Source organism: Eurosta solidaginis, chromosome 2 (genome assembly GCF_040869045.1).
Source record: "Eurosta solidaginis isolate ZX-2024a chromosome 2, ASM4086904v1, whole genome shotgun sequence".
Taxonomy (NCBI): Eukaryota; Metazoa; Arthropoda; class Insecta; order Diptera; family Tephritidae; genus Eurosta; species Eurosta solidaginis.
This window is the reverse complement of record NC_090320.1, coordinates 307,138,174-307,161,685: the sequence shown is the minus strand read 5'-3', so window position 1 is coordinate 307,161,685 and position 23,512 is coordinate 307,138,174. Positions and strand designations below refer to the sequence as shown.

The 23,512-nt window shown below is 34.3% G+C and overlaps 2 protein-coding genes and 1 long non-coding RNA gene across 5 annotated transcripts in view; 2 read left to right on the top strand and 1 right to left on the bottom strand.

Annotated features, from left to right (window-relative positions):
* The window catches only part of Pino (Pinocchio), a 73,669-nt gene extending 58,060 nt beyond the window's left edge, over window positions 1–15,609 (top strand). The window contains exons 3-5 of the mRNA XM_067768968.1: window positions 10,347–10,413; window positions 13,800–14,049; window positions 14,153–15,609. Coding sequence (XP_067625069.1) covers window positions 10,347–10,413; window positions 13,800–14,049; window positions 14,153–14,356 — 521 coding nt within the window. The 3' untranslated portion in view covers window positions 14,357–15,609. The remainder of the gene's footprint in view (window positions 1–10,346; window positions 10,414–13,799; window positions 14,050–14,152) is intronic.
* On the bottom strand, window positions 2,321–11,677 carry LOC137241410 (uncharacterized). 3 transcript variants are annotated; one of them, XR_010949997.1, is made up of 3 exons: window positions 11,375–11,677; window positions 3,048–3,228; window positions 2,321–2,960 (listed from the first exon to the last, which is right to left on the bottom strand). It is a non-coding gene; the product is annotated as an uncharacterized lncRNA (long non-coding RNA). The 3 variants fall into 3 exon arrangements; XR_010949999.1 differs by having other exon boundaries at window positions 11,470–11,677; XR_010949998.1 differs by lacking the exon at window positions 11,375–11,677 and adding an exon at window positions 3,748–6,052.
* A 347-nt stretch (window positions 15,610–15,956) lies between the features above and the next one.
* LOC137241408 (allergen Tab y 5.0101-like) lies at window positions 15,957–17,306 on the top strand. The gene is made up of 3 exons (XM_067768967.1): window positions 15,957–16,267; window positions 16,385–16,791; window positions 16,886–17,306. Exons 1-3 carry the CDS (start codon window positions 16,070–16,072, stop codon window positions 17,043–17,045), a joined length of 765 nt encoding a protein of 254 aa, XP_067625068.1. The 5' UTR covers window positions 15,957–16,069; the 3' UTR covers window positions 17,046–17,306.
* The last annotated feature ends 6,206 nt before the right edge of the window (window positions 17,307–23,512 follow it).

Here is a 23,512-nt window from a genome sequence, read left to right as displayed (position 1 = left end):
GCTCCGCTTAACACCACCGGGTCGAGTTTAGAAGCAAGTTTTTTCAAATTAGAAAAAACGTTTTTCTAAGCGGGGTCGCCCCTTGGCAGTGCTTTGACAAACACTCCAGGTGTATTTCTGCCATTAACAGATTCTCTGTGAACACTCATCTGTCCGCAGACGCCGTTCGGAGTCGGCGTAAAACATGTTGGTTCCGTCCCGTCAATTTGTAGGAAAAATTAAAATGGGGCACGACACAAATTGGGAGAGAAGGTCGGCCTAAAATCTCTTCAGAAGCTATCGCACCTTGTATTTATTTTTTAGTTAAAACTTAAGCGTTACGCTTACTTACAAATAATGGGAGCGCGAATCAAAGTTAATATATTTTATATTCGTAAAAGGTATACAAAAATTAAATGAACTGCGAGCAGAATATACATATGATTAAGTAAGGTTTTACCAATGAATTATAAAATTATGACTAGGCAGAAATAGAAGAATAAGTATAGATAGACAATAGTCCAAAAGAGCAGAGTTCTTGGTGGGGCATGATCGGAAAAGCGCGTGGCGTTTTCATGTTCAAGAAGTCGTTGAAAAACCTTATCACTATTTCTTTTCTATTTCATGTACAATCATGATTTTTCGCTTACATACCTACGTTCTCAGCATTAAACATTTTCACACTTTTTGTTTGTATCACATTTTCGTAATAAAAACAAAACCAGCGTTCTTTGTGAACCAAATTGAGATTAAAAGCTATAAACCCCTCTCGCAACGGCTGATCAGCAAGCAAAATAAAAACTCGAAACAAAAATACAAAGAGAAAATCACTATACAGTTGAAATATATAATTATTCAAAAGTTGATAGACGATTTTTGTTGTAATCATCATGCTAGCCCCGCGTGTCCACACACCACATTAAAATACTGAAATACACGTTATTTTTGCTGTTGTCAGATTTTTTGTGATTAAAACTTGCATTGTTTGGTGTTTGGTGCTCATTGATCTCTTGCTTGCTTTATCGAGAGTCTACCACAGTTGCCACTTGGGTGCATTGAAATCAAAAATGGTCCTTAAAATTTAGATTTTGATAGTTTGGAGTTGACCTGAAAGAAAGCAACTTAATTTGCAAATATTTCGAATAGGAAATATCTAGAAAGGCGTATAAGGGCGTATACTCTTGCTTTTGACGATGAAATGTATACAATATTTAAAAATCCGATTGTGTACAAGTAAAGGCCGACGATAGTTCGACTACTGGGCAAGCAAATGACTAGCTCTGATTTAAATGTACTAAACCAAGAATCTTGGATTAGAAATTGTTTGCAAACTCAATTGTCGATAGGAAGAACTAAAATTTTGACAGCCTGCAAAAAGCTTAGTGCACTGGTACCAACCGAGCTTGTCGTGCTTTTAGGTCCCATTTTAAACTTGTAGGGATACCCAGTGAAGGCATTGCAAAATTAGTTCCACAATAGATTGTTACCCCCTCAAACTAAATAGCTAATGGTATTTGCTATTAGGTTTGAGGGTTAGGCACAACATTTTTGAATAGTTACACATTCATTTTATTTTGATTGTCTTCAACGTCAAAATGGAAGCGGCTGCCTTCCGTTTTAACTATTTCTTTAAAGCGTTCAGCATTCAGTTTTTGTCTGAAATTGGTATAAAACTTAAAAAATATAATTTTTTTTTATATTTTTAGTTTTTTTCCACAACGGATTTGGTCGTTTTAAAAATTTGGTATGGTAAACGTGATACTAACGGATCGCATGCATGGTAGCTGGGCAACACGGTTGCCAAACTATGCTTTCATTTGGGACCAAAATTCATCGAAAAATTGACCAAATCTCAAATAAATGGACCACATTTTTGTATTCATTAATGGGCTTCCAAACAATTCGGCAATTCACAAATGTGTCAAATTCGTTGTAAAATCTTTAATTTCAGGTTGTGGTAAAGTACAATGTCACATATAAAATTTTTATTTTTAAACTAAATTTCTCCACATCTCGGTTTTATCAATTTTATCATAAAATCATCCTATAAGTTAGAAAAAAACTGGTTTCCAATAGCCGGGAGTTCAAAATTTTTTTTTTAATGATTTAATTCTTTACTTTTCCGTTTTCCAATACACCCTCACACTTCAATTTTACCATCTATGGCCTAGATTTATTAAGTGCGAGTTATGAACTGTACATTTTTTTTTCCATATAATTTGATTTAGAGAAAAATATATATTGTAACGAATTTAGAGATATTCCTCTTATTTCCAACCTTCTGCAAACGTTCGTATCGCTAAATTGTCGAATAAATAACTCCAATATTCAGTGATGCAAAATGGTCTTTATTAGACTACTTTAAGGTACTTCACAATAACACATACTTTAAAACAAACTGATTACTGAATACTCAGCGTGCCCTACTTTTATACTCTCTGTTGCGTTGTCCGCATATTTCTCCAAATGTCTAGACGTTTCTTCTTCTTGAATTTCCTACTTGGTTGCCAGCTATATGCGTGTGTATTTGTAGTTTATAGCCTCTCGCATAGCCATATGCGTGTGTATATGTGAGTACTACTTCGCTGATGATTACATGTGTTTATGAGTATCTCTCCGTTGCCGGGTATGTATGTGGGTAAATGATGATTAATGTGTTTATGTAGCTTGCTTTAATGTTTTTGTTGTTGTGCATTTATTTAGTGATGTGAAAATTCGCCACAATATTTCAAAACTCACATTTATTGAAACCAGTAACAGTCCTCAGATTAGCCATTGAAAAGTCTTAAAAGTTTAAACTGTGTTGTGATGAAATTTTGATCACATTTAACTACATAGGTAGGAGAAATTAGTTAACAATGTTGTTATTAAAGTTTCTGGGGTTCTGCTCTCCAACGGGAATAATTTGGCACACAGCGTTTATATCAAATATACATTGAGCATTTGTAAAGTAGTGGCTTCCAAAAAATATGTCTGCATTACTTCCAATAAAAATATTGATATTGATTATCGTAATTACGTATACTGAAATTTTTTAAATATTCAGAATTTTGATATAATCATTGTACCTGAAGTTACTCAAGACGTGCTTCATATTGATGGTATAATATCGGCAAACAAGCTTTTTTTGATTGAACTCTTTAGTGCAGGCCGGAAATATGACAGAAACGCCGTAAAACAAATGTCTGCGTGGTTTAACACTGCAATAGTCTTGGATTTCCTTAAACTCATTAATTTGCTTTCGCCTGTCTGAGAAATATAACATAACTTGAACGTGAATTAGGGGAGTGGCAAGTGCACTTAATATAAAATAAATTAGTCTCATGCTTTGGTCACTGGCAAACACCGTAAAATTTCTTTGAGACGCACAAGCATTTCCAAAAACTTTTTTTAAGCTCAAATAGTGACAAAAATTTATCACGCAAAGTTTTTGAAATTTGCTCTGCTTCTAGATCCAAAACTTGTATAAACTATCTGCTTGGTGAAGTGCCATTGTTCTGCTACACTTTAATGACAGCAATTTTTTTCGTAAGAAATCCATTGAGGTAAATTGAAAATTATATAAGGGTTGTCAGTGAAAAAATAAACAAAAGTACCAAAAAAGGACCAAAATTGAAAAAGGGACCAGCGGACGAAATAGCGTCGGAAAGGACCATTTTTGGTCCAAATGGACAAAAGTGGCAACCGTGCTGGGCAAAACTGGTGATCACTCATACCACCCGTTCACCGCCGTGGCTTACTCTCACAACTGCTTTGTTCAGTACTCACCCTGCCGCTGTGTACTCTTTCGATTTGTTTGTGTTAAATAAAGTACGACCGTTGCAAAGGCAATAAATGGTATATGTGTGCATTTGGGCACAAAAAAAATTTATAAATTTTATGTACATAGTATGTGTATGCCTACGTGTGTGTATATGGGCTGGTGGAATGTACGTACAGTGCACTCGATACAATGAATGTCGTCGGTTCAGTTTACTCTAACCGCCAAACGCCAACCAACCACCAACACGAAGCAGCTGTGTAGTTGCGTCTGCATTTGAAGGCGAAATCTCATAAAAGTCGACCCCACATAGCATATGATTTCAGTCGTTTGAGTTGAGTCGACGTGTTCTGTTAAATAGTAGCAGAAGCAGCTTGTTGGTCTAGCAGTGTTCAAAATAAAACAAAAAATCACTGAATGCAAAACAAAAGCGGAAGCAGTCAAAATCAAATGAATTAGAAACTTAAATATCTGTGAAATAAACTGGAAAAATTGTGAAATTGTTCAGTTTAAAATATTTGAAAAAAAAAAAACATTAGAAACTTAAAGTCTGAATACAATCATTGACATTCTAAATAAAAAGAGATTAACGAATGTGTTTTTGATAAAAAATATTACCGAGTATTTGAAAGATCTGAGTGCGAAATTGTAACCGATCCTCATTAACCGTTATAAAGAAAACAGGCTAAACATTCCTTCAAATACAAAAATCATTTACTTTTTTGGAGTATCATTAAAATAAAATAGTGAGTATTTAATATATATATATGTATGTATGAATAAGTTTTTTTAACAAATTCTTTAAGTCTCATGTCCATTGTTATGAAAATTTGTTAATTTATTAAAATAGATATAGGGACCCATCCAGACAAAAAAAAACATGCTCGGAAATATGAAAAACTGCTCAGTAACTGATGGAGATAATTTGGGTTAATCTTGCGAGTCGGTTAGTACTAGATCAAGAAATCAAATAATGTTAACACCTTCAAAATTGCAGGTTTTTGAGTTAACTCTCTTAGGTTTAAGATACATTATAACATATTATTTACATATATGGCATAAACACAAGGTTTATGCAATATACATCCGGCTGAGAGATCTTTTTCCTTATAAATCTCTACAACAAATGCAATTAAATGTTTTCCTGTTTCGCGCTTATTAACTGTGAAACGCATTGTAATTATTGCAAATTTTCAAAAAACGCAAAAAGTTTTCTGACACCAATTGACAATTTTTTCATTGTTTTCATTTATATTGCGTAAACACAATTTTTATTTGTATACCTTGCATACACTAATGTATTAAGTTTGCTTCGCTGGTTGTGGGTCCCAGAAGAAAAAAACTTTATTTAGCTATGCCCATCTGACTGTGGTTCTTACGATCTGTCTAACTGATTAGTTTTGTGAAATTTGCTAAAAGGGTGAATTTTGATGTTCTATTTGCCGAAACCGATGGGATCGGAACGCTGTAGCAAATATACCCCTACAATGGTTGGTGATAGAAGATCACCATCATAACTCCCTGTTGTTGTTTAAGCTGCAAAATAATTGTGTTTCCCCGAAGTTTTATATTTAACTCATTCTTATTGCTTTCGAATTTCTTTAATTGCAGGCGAATAGCGCTTTTCGAGTATTGTAAATATTTACTCTATTCGAAAACGCTAAACATTTTTGTTTCGATATTTCGTTACTGTTTTGTTTACGTCGCACACTTCGACGGCGTCAAATGTTCGATGCCCTCTATTTGTTGATACTAATACCCACCATCGATTTGAGTTTCATATTTGATTTATGTATTTTTATATTTACGGTAATATAATTAAAATCACCCTGAGCCAATGTAAGCAGCTGCGATGCAGCTCGAACTAGTATTAGCCGATTCCTTGTTGAAACTACAAAATACAAAAAAAAAAAAACTCAGCCGGTTTCCCCTAATGACCCCCTTTCACCTGGGTAGTTATGCAAATGGGTCTTACAGAAGCCGAATGTAACCTAACTTTCGTTATACTAACTATTTGCATATTACCATCTACATACATAAATACATATTCGTGCAAATGCTAGACTTCATTAAAGAATTTGTGCATTGTTTTTTTTTTCTATTATCATTTTTGATTCTTCCTTGCAATTTGTGCCCCTAATTTAATTAATTTCCAATACACGATTGTAGGTATTTGCGGAATCTTGGTTTATATAAAAGTTCACCTGCGTGCTATTTGCTTGCACGTTATGTAATTCCGTTGCCACATGCAATCCGTCCCTCTGTCGTGGCATTGTGTTTTACAATCAAAAATTGCATGTGGCTAAATGGGCGTTAAATCTCTGCCACTAGCAATTCAACGCAGTTTTCTTAATTAGAAAAAAAATGTATAGTTTCTGCTTAAAAGTGCTCAGCCCGAAACGCCAGTATTTCCTTAAATTTTGATAAATTACTCATGTGTACATGCATAATCTTGTTTGACTTTAGAATAGATAATAAAAATCGCGAGACAAAAAATTGTTGCCGTAAATTTGCATTGTCATTGACGTCAAACGCCTAAACCAAAAGCAAAGTGATAAGGGTGAAGCAACGCGCGTCAAGCTCTCCATTATCCAGCTGTACAAACCTTCACGTTTCTGCATCTTAATAAAAATGGCTGTAGGATTAAAAAAAATGCATTTTGTTTTAAAGTTGACATTAATAAACGTTTTTGTAGATGTTTGGAGTAATCATCTTATAGTCTAGTTATGACAGTTCATCTAATATTTGATTATATTCAAAAATTAATATGATAAAGAAAGACTGCAAGACATTTTATCTGTATACACATCTACGGCATACTCAAGTATTCATGCATATTTAGGCATGTTCCTTGTAGGATATCTATTTCAAACCTTTTCATATTTCAAAAGTTTTTTTCAAGTTTAAACAGCAGACATTCCGAAACGGGTCGTACTAACAATCGTATTGTGTAGTTTTTTAATTGGTTTCTAATACCACTTTCCTCTTGTGCTTTGAACATCTTGCTTTCATCTGCTAGAACTTTTCAACTTAAATGCTAACTATTTATTCGACTGACTGAGTATCCCTTGTTCTGTTAAAATATGTAGCATGGCGATTTCGCGGTAAAGTTGTTGCCAAGACGTTGCTAATTCAAAAGAAAAAACAAAACGACATTTCAAAGTGAAAACTAAATCAAGTTATTAGAGCAAGAGCCCAGACCTTCGTCAGTTGAAATTTCGTCATTGCATACTTCCAACTGAAGCAGGATCGTTGGTCTATTATAAAACTTGAGTCATAGTGACTTTAACAGATATCGTGCAAAAATTTTGCAGAAAAATAGACCTTTCTTTCGTCATTTTATAAAGACTGATTTTCATATATGGTCTTCGTCACGATATAAGAAGCCACTAGCCTCATTGCCAGACACTTTCCATAGTGGCTTTGATTAGCCAGACACTTTTAATCCTTCTAAACTTCAAATACCATCGAAGCAATTTTATACTGAAATTCGAAAACAAAACCTTTAAAAAAACTATTCAAATTTTGTTTGCCATAAAAAACTTTCAGCTTATGAAAAAGTACAGTTTTGCATTATAAAAAGTGCCTGGCTGGACAAAGCTACTATGGAAAGTGGCTAGGGGCTTCTTAGGCTAGGGGCGTCTGGTAGTCACGGGCTCTTAGACTATATATGAAATTCATAGCCGTATTTTACAAATTTTTTTTCTTCCTTATCTTTTATTAGACTATCGTGAGTAGGTAATTAACAATTCAGTTGGAATATTTGGGCAAGCTGTAGCCACGACATGCAGATATGCATGCATGTATATACATATATGCACATATGTATATAAATAGGCAGTATATGTAGATATATCAGATAAAGAAATGAGATGATTAACATAGCAAATTTTGTAAATTAAAAAGTTCAGTGAATTGTGTATGACGAACAGTATTTAACAGTTACATACACACATAGTACATTCGTAATAACCTTGCGTTTGTACATTAACGTTGCTTAAATCTAAATTTGGCCATCATTATTATTTCTTTAAACCAGTTACTCTTGATATTTAACAACAAATTGGATTTCTTCACAATCGATACAAAAATTTTGTATTTTCCAACATTTTTTTAAAAGATTGAAATGACGCATCAGACTAATAAGTACGTAAACATTTTAACAATACTATATACGATTTATTATTTCAACAAATAATTCCAATTAAATTTATGTGGTTAATCCCAATGTAAAAAGTTGAAAGGCAAAAAGCAGGCGGCAGGCAACAGGCAGCAAAAAAGCCCAACAACCGGAACACGATCATACACACACAAACTCACTCACACAACTTGGTATATTAAAGTTGTTGACTTATCACTGCGAATCATTCATTTATTACTTAATACATACAATCATCATCCTCCATCTAATTTCGTTGCTTTGTATGTTTGCCATTTTTGCTTTGCCAATTACGAGTAAATTTTTTGTGAGTCACAGTAGAAGTGTAAACACTCAGCTTTTTAGCCTTTTCATTAGTTGTTGTATAAGTAAATTGGATTTTTCGCATCTCTATTTTTTGCAGCATTCTAATAATTTCAATGGAAAAAAATATGTTTTTATATAAATTTGTTTTTTATGCGTATTAGTTCCTTGAAAAGTTGTTAAAGTTAATACTTTTTTTTTTTTTTTTTGAGATTTTACCTAATTGCGAGTACACCTTTATACATCTTATATTTTTTTTTTATATTAACTAGAGAAAACTCAGAGATTTTTGAATGCTCGCCACAGTATCACAGGGGACAATTAGATTGGGACTCGTTTAAAGATTTCATCTATATATCTGTGGTTATAAGCCATAATGGCCTAAGTCCTATGTAAAAAGATAGAACATAAGCGATTATTGCTTGTAACTAATTTGTAATCATCTTAATCCTTTAGCTATCTAGTGTTTCTATTTGAAAAATGCAACGCAAAAAATTCACAACAATGTTGTCACGCTGACTCAAATCTGCGGTTTTGCAATTGAAAATATGATTTTCTTAAAATAGCCACGCAATTCACATGCCCACATACACACAAACGGGTATAACTATTTTTATAGTTACATTAGTCGCACTGCATATTACCATATATTCATAAATGTTGCCGAAATTTTGCTGCTGAAATTTTGTACAACTATCCAGGTTCCTTGCAAATAATCAGAACATGATAGATCTTCCCAGTTAGCCTAACAAACCTTTTTATTTTTACTATAATAATAATTTCATTTCAACATTTTGCTGCTTATGGCCAGTTATGTAACATTATTATATATATAATAATAAATTGATTTTGGCGAAATTTCAATACCCACTACCATAGTTTTGGCTTAAAGTCGACTAAAAATTCTAAAAAAAATATCTCTTAACTACCACCGTAAGCTCCCTTTTGCAAACCGTTTCTAACGTTAGAGAAATCTTGGAATTTTACATTAGAATTCTAATTGAGTCCTCTAATGCATCTCTAATCGAAAACTAGGTTAGAGAACTAGGTTGGAATTCGATTAGAGAACGATTTGAGAAACACTAGAAATGCGATGTTGTTACAACTTGGATAATTTGCACGACATGATCACTCATCCTTAGTGTTATACAAAAGAAATAAAAATTGTGAAAAGTTGTGCGAAAATATTGGTATTTGGTAAGTGATTTGGTAATAATAAAAATGAAAAAGGGAAATTGAGCAAACTGTAAACATACATTTGACTGGCATTATTAAGAAAACGTGCCCTCATCCATGCCTCAAATCAAAGCAGAGGTAAATACTGAAGATTCCCCATCGATACCGGCAAATTTCGTTTAAGTTAGGTTTTGGAGTATGATCAAAAAATATAAGAGAATACAAATTTATTTGATTTTAAATAATGGAAATTAATTACGCTTCAATGTAAAATTCACATTAGAAATCAATTAGAAACTGGTGTTAGAATTCGATTAGAATTGGAATCCAATTCCCGATATCGATAACAAAGTCCCCCTCCTATAATTCTCGACAGTTTTGCAAATCGTTCTCTGACATTTTACCTTAGAGAAATACATTAGAATTTAATTCGTTTTCTAATCGTTCTCTAACCTTAATGTTTGTTGGGAAGTACTTAACTCCAATTTCTAGTCTGCAGTGGTTTTGCGACCGGTTTTCCGGTTATTCGATTTAAGCATAGTTTTCAAATATTTTTATGAGCAGTCTGACTTTGTAGTTTAACAAAATTGGAAACCACCCTAATGCAAATACTACATATTTATATGTGTATGTTAGAAAGTAAGCACTTGCATATACTTGATAGATGGAATATTGTTGACAACAGTCGATCTTTTTCAATTACAACGCTATTGCTAAAAATATCGATGCACTTGCTGGTTTTCGTTCGTCGTCTTACTCCACTCCGGGGCTTTTTACAAACGCAGGGAAAAAGTAAATTACAAAAAGTGTATGCAAGCTATAAAGGTCATCCTAGACTTCATTCTTGTCGACATTGCAATTTCGTATTGTATAAAATAAACATAACTGGAAAAGACAACAACAAATTATACCCTTAAAAGCTCAAAAAAGCAAAATGTATTTACAAACATTCGTTCTTTTTATTTGCAGTTCCAACAGCAATGTCTTTAGCCAGCGTACATGGTCCACAATTCTCTGATATCTGCAGTCCTTTGGGGTAAGTTGTCTAATACATATAATTTAGTTCCATACAAATTATTTAAATTTAATTATATAACGATTTACATAAAGCCGTAGTTGAACTTTATTACTATGGCCCTGCATTAAATATTATATTATATAATAACCTTTTACGCGATTTCTATAAATCGTCAGCATGGAGTGCAAACTTGCTAACCGACACAAACAAAAAATTTACATGAAAGGCAAAATGTATTTGAATTTTTCATTGAGAGCAAAGGAAGTGGAACCATCATAAAGTTGATTTGCTTCGTGTGTGGCCAATATTTGATGTTACTGTGATGACTGGTGGTGCATTAGCTTTTTCTCTATCAAACTGTACCAAAATGTCATGTTTGGAAAAAACGGTACTTGGCAGGTTTGCCCTCTAAGCCCGACGAAATGTAAATTAAAAAGAAACGAAAAGAATGGTAGTTCTAAATATGCAATAGAAGCTTTATATAAAAAATTATATACGGCTTTGCACTTGCTACGTCATGGTAAATACGCAACCTCAAAAACCGTAGTTTATTTTTGTTGATGCGTTGCAAACATGTGATATAAGTTATATATATGACCGATCTATATGATTTTTTTAGACAACATTTTTTGTAATATACATATGTAAGCATTGTATGAAATTCGAAGCTTCTATCTGTTAAAATGGGGCAGAAATTACGAAAAGTACCAAAAAGTACCCTTATACTCCCTTACCCTGGGAGTTCAGAATTTTTTATATTTGATGTTGGAAACGTTGTTATAGCAAATATAAGCTACGGATCGTGAGCACCTTTTGTAGTTTTAAATTGTTTCTCTCCAAATTTTGTTTTGTTATAACATTGCTGATTTGATATTCAATATTGGAAAAATAAACTGCGGTTTTTCATGTTGCGTATTTGCAATGACGTAGCAAATCAACAACCGTATATTTTGTTAGTGTATGGTAAAAAATATGTTACGCAAGTATGCAATGCAGCGAAGCTAGACCATTTGCACAAAATCCCTTCATGTAATATTTTTTGATAAATTACAATACTAGAACTGCTTTGATTACTTCGATTTTTGAGCAACATAACGTCGGTCTCATGAAAATGGCGAAATACTCAAACAAAAATTTATTCAAATGTAGGTATGAACGCATTTTTTTCACTTCATCGTTTCACTGATTTCCCGTTACGTTCCAATGTGCATAATTTAAATTTTTCACGCTGGCGTCGACTTGCTAAATTGACGGTTAAATGTTAAGTGTAGTCCCTTGCCCGTTTGAGAGCTATTAACTATTCGCCGCCGTATGCGTTACTGCGTCGCAAATATAAATGTTTAGCATCCAACGGTCGCCTATATAAATAACTATATAGGTATGTTTGTTTATATATATTTGTATATATGCGTTTATGTACTCCAAGTCGGTCTTCAATCATTAATGCAACGGGGAGTGCACGGCATGCAAGTCGAATTTGCGTATTTTGCTTTGCTTTCTGGCTATCTAGTCGAAGGAGATGATTGGGGCGTTCTAATAAGCCATCCAGCTCTCGATCACGATTAAATCTCATGCAACGATCTGGATCAGTACTATGAGAGTTGGCAGCACTCAACTGATGTATACATATAATGGGGTGTCTGTTATTTTCAAAGTTTTTTTTTTCTTGAATCGCTCCATAAAATTTTACTTAAAAAGTTAAAACAAATTATCAAACTAAGAACTAGTATTATTAGTTATTTAAACCATGCCACAAATGCGAAATATTTTTCATATAAGATTATCTGGGATTTTGTACTTAAAAAAACTAGAATACTAATGCTTAACAAAAGGGTCTGCAGTTAAAACTAGTTTGAACTATGTAAATAACCATCGTTCCAAGGCTAATTTTGCTCCTATCAGGAGCTTTGTGAAAAAAGCAATTGCACATAATGTTGTGGTTCTTGCATTTTTCATATTTTGTTGCAGCTACGCAAATAAAAAATGTATAGTTTTTCTATATGATGTATAAATATCGGATGCTCTCGTGCATATGTCTGAAGTGCTAACAAGTAATGAGGGCAATCTTTAAAAAATGTTCCACAAAAAACCAAATCAACAGGATAAGGATCACATGTTAAAATTTTTATCGGTATCTGGATCAGGCTTCATTGGGACGCAACAAAATGTAAACTGTTTGTTGCCCAAGTTATTATAATCAATTCTGATAGGATTTTCCTCGCCGAGCTCGAAATTTCTGGTTTGCTCTACTTCTTGCAATATTTGTTAATTTTTGTACATCTGTAAAGCATAAAGTTGCTACAATATATCGGAATGCATGAGAGGAATTAAAACCATGTTCCTTAATACTCAACATCGAAAAATCATGGTCACACCTCTGCATAAATTTCAGAACATACTTTGAAACAAGGCCTCTATACGCTCTTGCCAAGTGAAAATGTACTGAAAATGGAGTGCGAAGTTGACGAGAATAAAATATACCCAAATGTTTAGGCCATCATTTTTTTTACTTTGTTTATACTGAAATTTGACTGTGATATACAGTCGAAGCAAAGCCATATAAAGGCTTAAGTTTGTGATGTATGAATGCTCCTTTCTCCATGCTTATCCATAAATATTTGGTTTAAGCACATTTCTGCCCGACATCACTTTTCGATGTGAACCCTTATTTTAAACTGGTACCAACATTTATTTTACTGTTTACGAAACTAACAAACGACTTTTCGTATTCTGATGCGGATAACAGCGTTACCAGAAACATAGATGGTAGCGTCTCGTTACCACGCAAAGTTGCACGTGTTAGCTAAATATTTGTTTGAACCAATTAAACAAAAAAAAGTATATCAATGTTAATGTACACGAAGTTCTAAACAATTTTAATACTTTTTAATGCAAAAATTTGTTCATATTTGCATTTTATTCTCAATTGCGCATGTTTGTTTTTTTTACAATATAACCGTGCAGGCCAGAATCGCGGTTACATGAACTGGTAACGATTTCCGATAAGAAATTTACCGGTAACTTCGGAATAAGGCCGTTAATCGGTACTATCCTGACACTGCGCTAATGAAAGTTTAGGCCCGAACACATAATAATAACCTATTTGACGATCCCCATACAAACACTGACTGCATCTGTCAGCGCACGATGCTGCAGTTGACTGCATGTGTTTGTATGGGGATCTTTAAATAGGTTATTTTTATGTGTTCGGGCCTTTGATTTCGCTTTGCACTACAATAAGTTATTACAGTCTACTTTTAGGGGCATAATTACTAATTTCAATTTAAATGTCTGTTAACTTTACAAATAGTTTCTAAACTTAACAATAAAATTGATATTAAACTTTTATTATTTATATGTTGCACAACCATCATAACAATTTTCTTTTTTATTGTCAATTACAGACGCAGCAATATCAGTATATCTTCGTCATTATCGGATTTAGTGGGTAGTCCTTTGGAAATTTCCGTTGACAATGTACTCACAATTGAGGAATTGCGTCAGCATATGGGCTCTTGCTTCACCTGCGGCGTTTCATGGACTGATGATCATGTTTCCCTCGATTGCAGTGAATGTGGTGGCTATAGTTTAGAGCGCCCATGTCCGCTTTGTGATGGACAGTGTGGTGTACAGTGGAAGCGTGATTTCACCATGGTATGTACCTTCAAATCTAAACGCTTTATCCACTCTCAGTATAAATACATATGTATTTTGTACATTTACTTACTAAGCTCTTCCGCTTCTTTTCGTATTACAGTCGCATGCCTGTGGCAAAGCTCGCTGGCATGGTGTGTGTCCTAGTTATCAAGAGGCAATGACACATTTGAATCCCCAAGAATCTGCTGTTAATGCCGCTTGCCCTGTTGCTCCATCAACGTGTGCTAATGCTGCTACGCATTTACGTTTAGCTCAAGAATTATGCCTGCGTTTGGAACAACTTTCGGCTAGTGCTCATACGTGATTAATTTGTTATTTGACATAAGAATGTGTGATTAAAAGGAGTGCAGCAACGTCCCAAAAAGTTCCTCAATCTCAACATTTAAGTAAATCAATTGGAATTTATAAACAGCATAAAACGCATCCCGACCATCTTAAATCTATCTATATCATTTCTATCTAAAAATTTTACATATATACTACATACTTATACATATACTATATGTAAATACATATAAACTTGGCGTATGTAGCTTATTTTGTGATTGTATATTACCTACTTTTAAGGCCTTTGTATACAAATACAATTCAATAGATATTCTTTAGACAATATTGGATTTCTAATTACCTTTCATTATACTTACATATGTGAGTACAAATATTTGTATAAAAAGGGAAATGTTGCTGCAAAGCCTCTATCATAAACACCACACCGTGTGTCGATTTTTGACAAAGGACTTTATCATCATACAATTTATATTTAAGTTTGTCATTTTTGTAATTGTAAGCCATACTTCTGCTAAGACTTGCATCTATACATACATACACACATGCATACTAGTTTATAATGTTTTTTGTAAATTTAAATTAGGATAATTTTCTAAGTGCGTTGAAGTGGTTCTACCCTTTTGACAATAGTAATTATGTGGGAGGATATTTAATGATGATGCTTTGCTGTACGTACACAAAATTTTGAAACTCAACAAATGGGACTTGAATAGTTTAGTAAAATTGTATGCATATAGACAATTTTTGAACAAATTGGCAATAAGCAGTAGATGTATATAAATTATTTAAAATATATTATGAGCCAAATTTACTACAAATTTAAAAGCGCAAGCATTTGTATTTGATTTTAACCGTAGTATAATTGTATTAAAAATTTAAAATAATTTCGAAACCGAATTTTAACTGAAAATTGTTGATTCCCCCCAAAATTAGTAGCAAGACTTTCATGCTTGCTTTTCTTGAAATACATACAAAAATACATTATTTTGGAATGCTCAATTTTAAAGCGCTGTGCCGTACTTATTTAATAAATAAAATATGTATATGTATCCTTATCTATATTTAACTATGTATGTATTTGGTAATAAATATTTTTGGATTTATAGCTGAAGCGTTATAGAAATGGATACGTTTTAGATTTTCTATGAAAATCTTTCTAATTTTATGCTAATATTAAAAAGGAAAAAAATATATATATATAAGTTATTTGATTGTAATTGCACTGTATTCCGCTGAAAAAATAAACATTACATAATTAAAAACAAAAAACTTTAATTTGAACCAAACCGATAGGCAGTGTCTGTGATATAGATACGAGGGTAATTCACTAAGTTGTTTTCAGAAGAAAGGTGTATATTCAATATATAAAAGGTCGGCAGTAAAAAGTGGCCTAGAAGGTTCTATGTGGTCATATTAAATCGTTCCCGAGATGGTCGTTACTGGAACGTACCGGATTTATATCCGACAAAGGACCTTCAGCATCGATAACACTCCACAAAACCTTTATCGCACAACAATAACTTTATCTAAGCCAATTTTGCTCATAATTAATACTTTTTTGCACTTTGAAGGTGTAGTTGCTGTTGTTCGTAAACAATATTCCATTCTTTGCTTATCCGATTTTATTCTAACAAAAGCTTTTTCACTTACAATTTCCATTTTACTTTACAGCTTTGATCCAAAAGACGAATCTGCATAGAAATAGCTTTCCTTTTGTATATAAGTACATATGTATAATAAAACATCAAACTGTTTCTGCCGTAAACATTTTTTGTATTTCTTGGCAATGAGCTCCGTAATCATGTTAATTATCATTATTGGATTCGCGTTTAATATTTGTGGCAACGTTGCCGCATTCAATTACTTTTGTTCCACCGAATCGTGGTGTGACAAAGGAAAGCACTTAATGTGCGACACATCGTCAATTGTAAGTTCATACGAATTGGATTTTCGGTTCTACATGTACATTGCAGCCGCTGAAGGGACTACGTGCCTCGCCTAGAAATAAACAAAAGTAACCATTTTTGTTTTTTCTTTGTAACAGAGTGAGGATGGCACCTTCAAGCGCCATGTGCCATTAACTTTCAAATTTCGTCGAACCTTTTTAGAGCAACATAATAAACTGCGTGATTCGACAGCTGGAACTCAAAAAGCGACGCGTATGCGTAATATTATTTGGGACAACGAATTGGCATACTTGGCACGCACACACACCGGTTTATGCCCAGATAAGCCAAGCGAATGTCATCGAACTGCACGTTTCGAAAAGGTAGGTCTCAATACCGACATTCAGGGTGGCGCAGATCGCATCAAGGTCAATACTCTAATAACGAAAGCATTTGAGAAATGGCAAACGACCGATTCACCTTCAATGATAATAATCACAAACGATCAGGCATCGCGTGTTGGATGCGCCATTGGTCATTGCACCGCCTGTTCGGGTGACAAAGAGTAAGCTTTCCTAATTGTTTAACACAATCGAGCATAGCTCACAGAGTACATTTGTTCTATTTTGAAATACTTAATTGCTCTAATATTTGTATAGACATTGCTATTACATATCTTGCTATTATGACATGGACAAAAAGGAGGGTGCAAAAACTTATGAAACAGGCAACGCTCCGGCATCCAAATGCAACATATGGGATACAGTTCAAGACGAAAAGTACACAAATCTTTGTCATAACACGGGTAAAATTTTTTAAGGATGATGTTGAAAAACCAATATGCTGCAATTGTAAACTATTTTAAGTCTTGCAATATTTTACACACATTCAATAATTTAGTATATTTTGAGTTTGTATGTTGCACATATTAATTTGTTTTTGTTGTAGAATTGTATGCAACTATTTATTGAAATATGCGCTAATATCAACAGGAATGATATGTGTGCCAAATATTTAATATTTGTCCGAACAGATTAGGAGATATGTATGTACATATATCGAGTTTGATTTTTTGTTTAAATAAAGGGAGTCACACTGCACATTTTTCAAAACTATACAAACTGACGACAGATACCCAAATAATCTGCTCCAAACTGTTTCCGAATGGGAATGAGTTCAAATGTCACCTTTCATAAAACTTTGGGAATGAAAAGTAATGTTATCAAATTTAGGTCCAAGGGGTTGATAAGCGCATTACAAAGCTGTATTATTCAAAGCTTCCGCAACCCAATTGTCAACCTCACCTACGCGAGGGGAATCCTGTTACAAATACAACATTAAATTAAAATAAATAAAATAAAAATTAAAAGTCAAATCCAAAAAGGCGGCCTCAAGCATTCCCACGTCGGTTGAGTACGATAATAACTTCGCTACTACCCCATATACAGCAGCAAATCTGTTTGCCGACTTTTTTAAGTCAAATTACGTGTCTGATGTTGGAGAGTCTCCTGCCTTCTCTGGCGATATTCCGTCATTTCTTAATTTCGGTGAGCTTCAAATTACCGTTAACGATATTACGGAGGGTTTAGTTTGTCTCAAGTCTTCTTCTCAGACAGATTGTGATGGACTGTCAGCAATGTTTCTCAAAAACTGTCCAGCATTAGTTACTTCATTACAGATTATATTTAATAAATCCCTTTCTTCAGGGACGTTTCTAAACGATTGGAAACTAGCTACAATCACACCTCTTTTCAAAATTGGGAGAAAAAGCGGCGTTCGGAACTATCGGCCAATATCCAAGCTCTCAAGCATCTCAAAGTTGCTTGAATGGATTTTTAAAGAAAAAATATATTTTACTGTCAAGGCTATGATAAATTCCAATCAACATGGATTTGTGCAGGGTCGTTCAACGACCTCTAATATAGCGGTCTCTACCGAATTCTGTATTTCTTCGTTTTCGTCTGGATTCCAGGTTGATTGCATTTTATTTATTTATTTATTTATTTATTTATGTCTAAAAAATACAGCAGACACTTAAGATTAAAGTATAAAACGATAGTTAAAGATTACTTAAAAAAATAAGTTTTTAGTTTTAAATGAATTACCGATTTAGAATAGGTTAAATCTAAATCTAAACAAGTAAGGAAGGCTAAGTTCGGGTGTAACCGAACATTACTTACTCAGTTGAGAGCTATGGAGACAAAACAAGGGAAAATCACCTCGTAGTAAAATAAACCTAGGGTAACCCTGGAATGTGTTTGTATGACAAGTGTATCAAATGGAAGGTATTAAAGAGTATTTTAAGACGGAGTGGACCATAGTTCTATACATGGACGCCATTTAGGGATATCGCCATAACGGTGGACCAGGGCTGAATCTAGAATTTGTTTGTACGATATGGGTATCAAATGAAAGGTGTTTATAAGTATTTTAAAAGGGAATGGGCCTTTGTTCTATGGTTGGACGCCTTTTCGGGATATCAACATAAACGTGGACCAGGGGTGACTCTAGAATGCGTTTATACAATATGGATATCAAATGAAAAGTGTTAATGAGTATTTTAAAAGGGAGTGGGCCTTAGTTCTATAGGTGGACGCCTTTTCGAGATATCGCCATAAAGATGGACCAGGGGTTACTCTAGAATTTTTTTGTTGGGCCTTAAATCTATAAGTGAACGTCTTTTCGAGATATCGCCATAGAGTTGGACCAGGGCTGACTTTAGAATTTGTACGATATGGGTATCAAATGAAAGGTGTTAATTTAAATAAATAAATAAATAAAATCGGGTACTTATAGATAAATAATTCATATATAGCTCGGTCGGGACTTGCAGCACAAAAAATTCATGTTTTTATAAAAATTGCTGCAGTTGCGCTTAGATGACCAAAAGCCATTTGAATCTAGAGCGGCATTACGTTCTATAGATAATTAAATAAATGATATGAAATAAACACATCGGGGTTCTAAGCTTTATAAGTAAATGTTTACCAAGATAGGCTTCATGCTGTGGCATATACTCCTGCAAATCTGCAATCAGCATTGCGATTTCCTCCGAGTCCTTTGATATGTGGCATAACTCTTCCTGATTGAAATCTGGCGCTATTTGTTTGCAAAGTAAAATTTGACTAATTGCGTTTCCAAGATTCGACGGTTCTGCACGATTGTCTACAGAAACAATAAGTTGTTTCTTACAAAGCCACATACATACATATTGTAACATATTTGCTCCAAATCCTCTTATTTGCAATCCTCTGCTAAGTTCGAATCACTAAACTGTTGAATAAATAACTCCAATATTGAATAATGGAAAAATGGCCTTTATTAATAAGAATTTTAAAAGGGAGTGGGCCTTAGTTCTATAGGTGGACGCCTCTTCGAGATATCGCCATAAAGGTGGACCAGGGGTGACTCTATAATGTGTTTGTACGATATGGGTATCAAATTAAAGGTATTAATGAGGTTTTTAAAAGGGAGTGGTGGTAGTTGTATATGTAAAGGCGTTTTCGAGATATTCGCCAAAATGTGGACCAGGGTGACCCAGAACATCATCTATCGGGTACCGCTAATTTATTTATATATGTAATACCACGAACAGTTATCCTTCCAAGATTCCAAGGGCTTTTGATTTCGCCCTGCAAAACTTTTTCATTTTCTTCTACTTAAAATGGTAGGTGTCACACTCATTTTACAAAGTTTTTTCTAAAGTTATATTTTGCGTCAATAGACCAATCCAATTACCATGTTTCATCCCTTTTTTCGTATTTGGTATATTATTATGGCATTTTTTTCATTTTTAGTAATTTTCGATATCGAAAAAGTGGGCGTGGTCATAGTCGGATTTCGGCCATTTTTTACACCAATATAAAGTGAGTTCAGATAAGTACGTGAACTGAGTTTAATAAAGATATATCGATTTTTGCTCAATATATCGTGTTAACGGCCGAGCGGAAGGATAGACGGTCGACTGTGTATAAAAACTGGGCGTGGCTTCAACCGATTTCGCCCTTTTTCACAGAAAACAGTTATCGTCCTAGAATCTAAGCCTCTACCAAATTTCACAAGGATTGGCAATGTTTTGTTCAACATATGACATTAAAAGTATCCTAGACAAATTAAATGAAAAAGAGCGGAGCCACGCCCATTTTGAAAATTTCTTTTATTTTTGTATTTTGTTGCACCATTTCATTACTGGAGTTGAATGTTGACATAATTTACTTATATACTGTAAAGATATTAACTTTTCTTTTAAAATTTGACTTAAAAAATTTTTTTTTTAAAAAGTGGTCGTGGTCGTTCTCCGATTTTGCTAATTTTTATTAAGCATACATATAGTAATAAGAGTAACGTTCCTGCCAAATTTCATCATGATATCTTCAACGACTGCCAAATTACAGCTTGCAAAACTTCTAAATTACCTTCTTTTAAAGGTGGGCGGTGCCACGCCCATTGTCCAAAATTTTACTAGTTTTCTATTCTGCGTCATAAGTTCAACTCACCTACCAAGCTTCATCGCTTTATCCGTATTTGGTAATGAATTATCGCACTTCCGATTTTTCGAAATTTTCGATATCGAAAAAGTGGGCGTGGTTATAGTCCGATATCGTTCATTTTAAATAGCGATCTGAGATGAGTGCCCAGGAACCTACATACCAAATTTCATCTAGATACCTCAAAATTTACCCAAGTTATCGTGTTAACGGACGGACGGACGGACATGGTTCAATAGAATTTTTGTTCGATCCTGATGATTTTGATATATGGAAGTCTATATCTATCTCGACTCCTTTATACCTGTACAACCAACCGTTATCCAATAAAAGTTAATATACTCTGTGAGCTCTGCTCAACTGAGTATAAAAATTTGAGAAACAGTTATATTCAGACAGCGTTCTGCACAATGGGCCATTGGAACCATAAACTGTTCTGTTAACTCCAACACGAAAAACATCAGAATTCCGTAAGTTTCTGTACGGCACATTAAAGTTAATAAGCTGAAGCTTAGAAGGACAATCAATCTTGCCAGACACAAGGTCAACTATAAAAGATATTGACAAGAGCGATATTCTATCAGATAAAGACAATAAACCAATTAATCTGCAACGAGCAACGTACGAGGGAATCGGGCCAGAAAAATTTAGAGAGCGTAATGCAAAACGAATAAAGCACTTCTGAACCCTCTCCAATCGATTTATATGAACTCCGTGGTATGGACTCCATATGTACGCTGCGTATTCCAGCTTGGAACGAACAAAGGCAGAATACAAAGTCTTGAAAGTATATGGATCTGAAAAGTTAGAACAGTGGCGCCTGAAAAAAGCAGTGTTCCGAGAGAACTAGAAATTATATAATTTAAATGTGTATTGAAACTAAGTCTACTATCAAAGTACACTCCTAGATCCTTTATTTCACTAACCTCAGTTAGGCATGAGTCCGCTAAATAATAGCACGTATCCAACGGTGTAATAATCTTCGAATAACACACTTTGTGGCATTTATTTATATTAAGAGAGAGTTTGTTCACAACACAATAATCAAAAAAGTTATTAAGCTCCCCTTGGAGCACTAACGAATCATGTGATCCACTTATCACGGAGTAAATTTTAAGATCATCTGCATATAAAAGATATTTAGACGTTTTGAAACAAGAAGAGACATCATTTATGAATAAGATGAATAATAAAGGCCCTAAGATGCTACCTTGTGGTACACCAGATTTAGCACAGAATGGCTCTGAGAACACACCGTCTATAGCAACCGTGCAACTCCTGCACTGCAGGTAAGACTTCAGCCACTCAATGAGAATACTATGAGAAATTTTGTCGAATGCCTTGGGAAATATCTGTATAAATCGTGTCAATTTGAAGGCCATGCCGAATGGCATGAATGGGAGTCCTCGGCAAAGACCGACAGATTGGAAACAGTTGACCTCGCAGGTACGAATCCGTGTTGGTTTGGACAAATAAGATGCTTCACTTGAAAATAAAGTTTCTCTTTCACGATGCATTCGAACAGTTTAGCAACAGATGATAATTTAGAAATAGGTCTGTAGTTCGAGATATCACTCTTATTGCCACTTTTAAAGATAGCGGTGATAGAAGTGGTTTTTCAATCATCAATGAATACTCCAGAAGATAGAGAAAGGTTAAAAATATACGTGAGAGGCCTCACAAGCGAGGTGCAATTCTTCAAGAATTTCATGGAAAGCCCGTCATCATCCGTCTGAGAGGAATCCTTGACGGAATTTACACGGATTTTTCAAAGGCGTTTGATAAAGTCTCTCATACGATTCTATTACATAAATTGGTATGCCTTGGATTCCATTCATCTTTTTTATTATGGCTCAAATCATACCTAACCGGCAGAAGTTGCGTAGTTACCATTGATGGTGCACTCTCCAACTCTTTTGTTGCCACTTCAGGCGTTCCTCAAGGAAGCATTCTAGGTCCGCTCCTTCTTATAATTTTTATTAATGACATTAGTGAATGCTTTTCGCACTCAAAATTTTTGCTCTATGCTGACGATTTAAACATTTTTTCGAATGTTCGCGACACATCAGATGCCTTTCATCTGCAGACCGATTTGGATAATCTTCATAGATGGTGTGAGAAGTCACGCCTCTCCCTTAACATAAAGAAATGTTTTCATTTGACAAATTGCAGGCGTCTAAGCATTCTCGATATATCGTATCGGATTGCTAATGATGTGCTGCAAAATGTAACAGAGTTTAAGGACTTGGGACGGCCACATAAACTTAATACTCTTAAAATCGTATTCCGTTCTCGGCTTCATTCGTCGCAACTCCACGGAGTTTTCTGATCCCTATACGTTTAAGAAACTATTTACCTCTCTTGGTCGATCACACCTAGAGTATGCTGTTTTCATTTGGAGACCATATGATCAACCCTCGATAAGTAGAATTGAACGAGTTCAAAAGGTCTTTCTAAAACATGCTCTACGTCCCTTAAGGTTTGAGGAGCCTGTCCCGCCTTACAATTTCTCGGCGATTGCTAATTAATTTGGATTCGCTGGAAAAACGAAGGAAAGTTCTCTCGATTTCCTTTGCTTTCAACGTTATTAATGGCATTATTGATTGCCCAATGTTACTTGAGCGGATTAGTTTTAATATTCCTCAGAGAAATCTTCGTAAGTTCTACCCTTTTTATTTGGAAAACTTTAGAACAACATATGCTAGCAATGCGCCTATTGCTCGTGCACTAAGAGAATTAAATGTTCTGTTCTCTACATCAACTAAGCTTGACTTTGCACTGTCAAAATCGGATTTTGTA

Coding starts and splice junctions, on each gene's coding strand:
- LOC137241408 (XM_067768967.1), top strand. CDS start 16,070: ATGTATAATAAAACATCAAACTGTTTCTGCCGTAAACATTTTTTGTAT. Junction 16,268..16,384: donor TGTGCGACACATCGTCAATT/GTAAGTTCATAC, acceptor TCTTTGTAACAG/AGTGAGGATGGCACCTTCAA. Junction 16,792..16,885: donor GCCTGTTCGGGTGACAAAGA/GTAAGCTTTCCT, acceptor ATATTTGTATAG/ACATTGCTATTACATATCTT.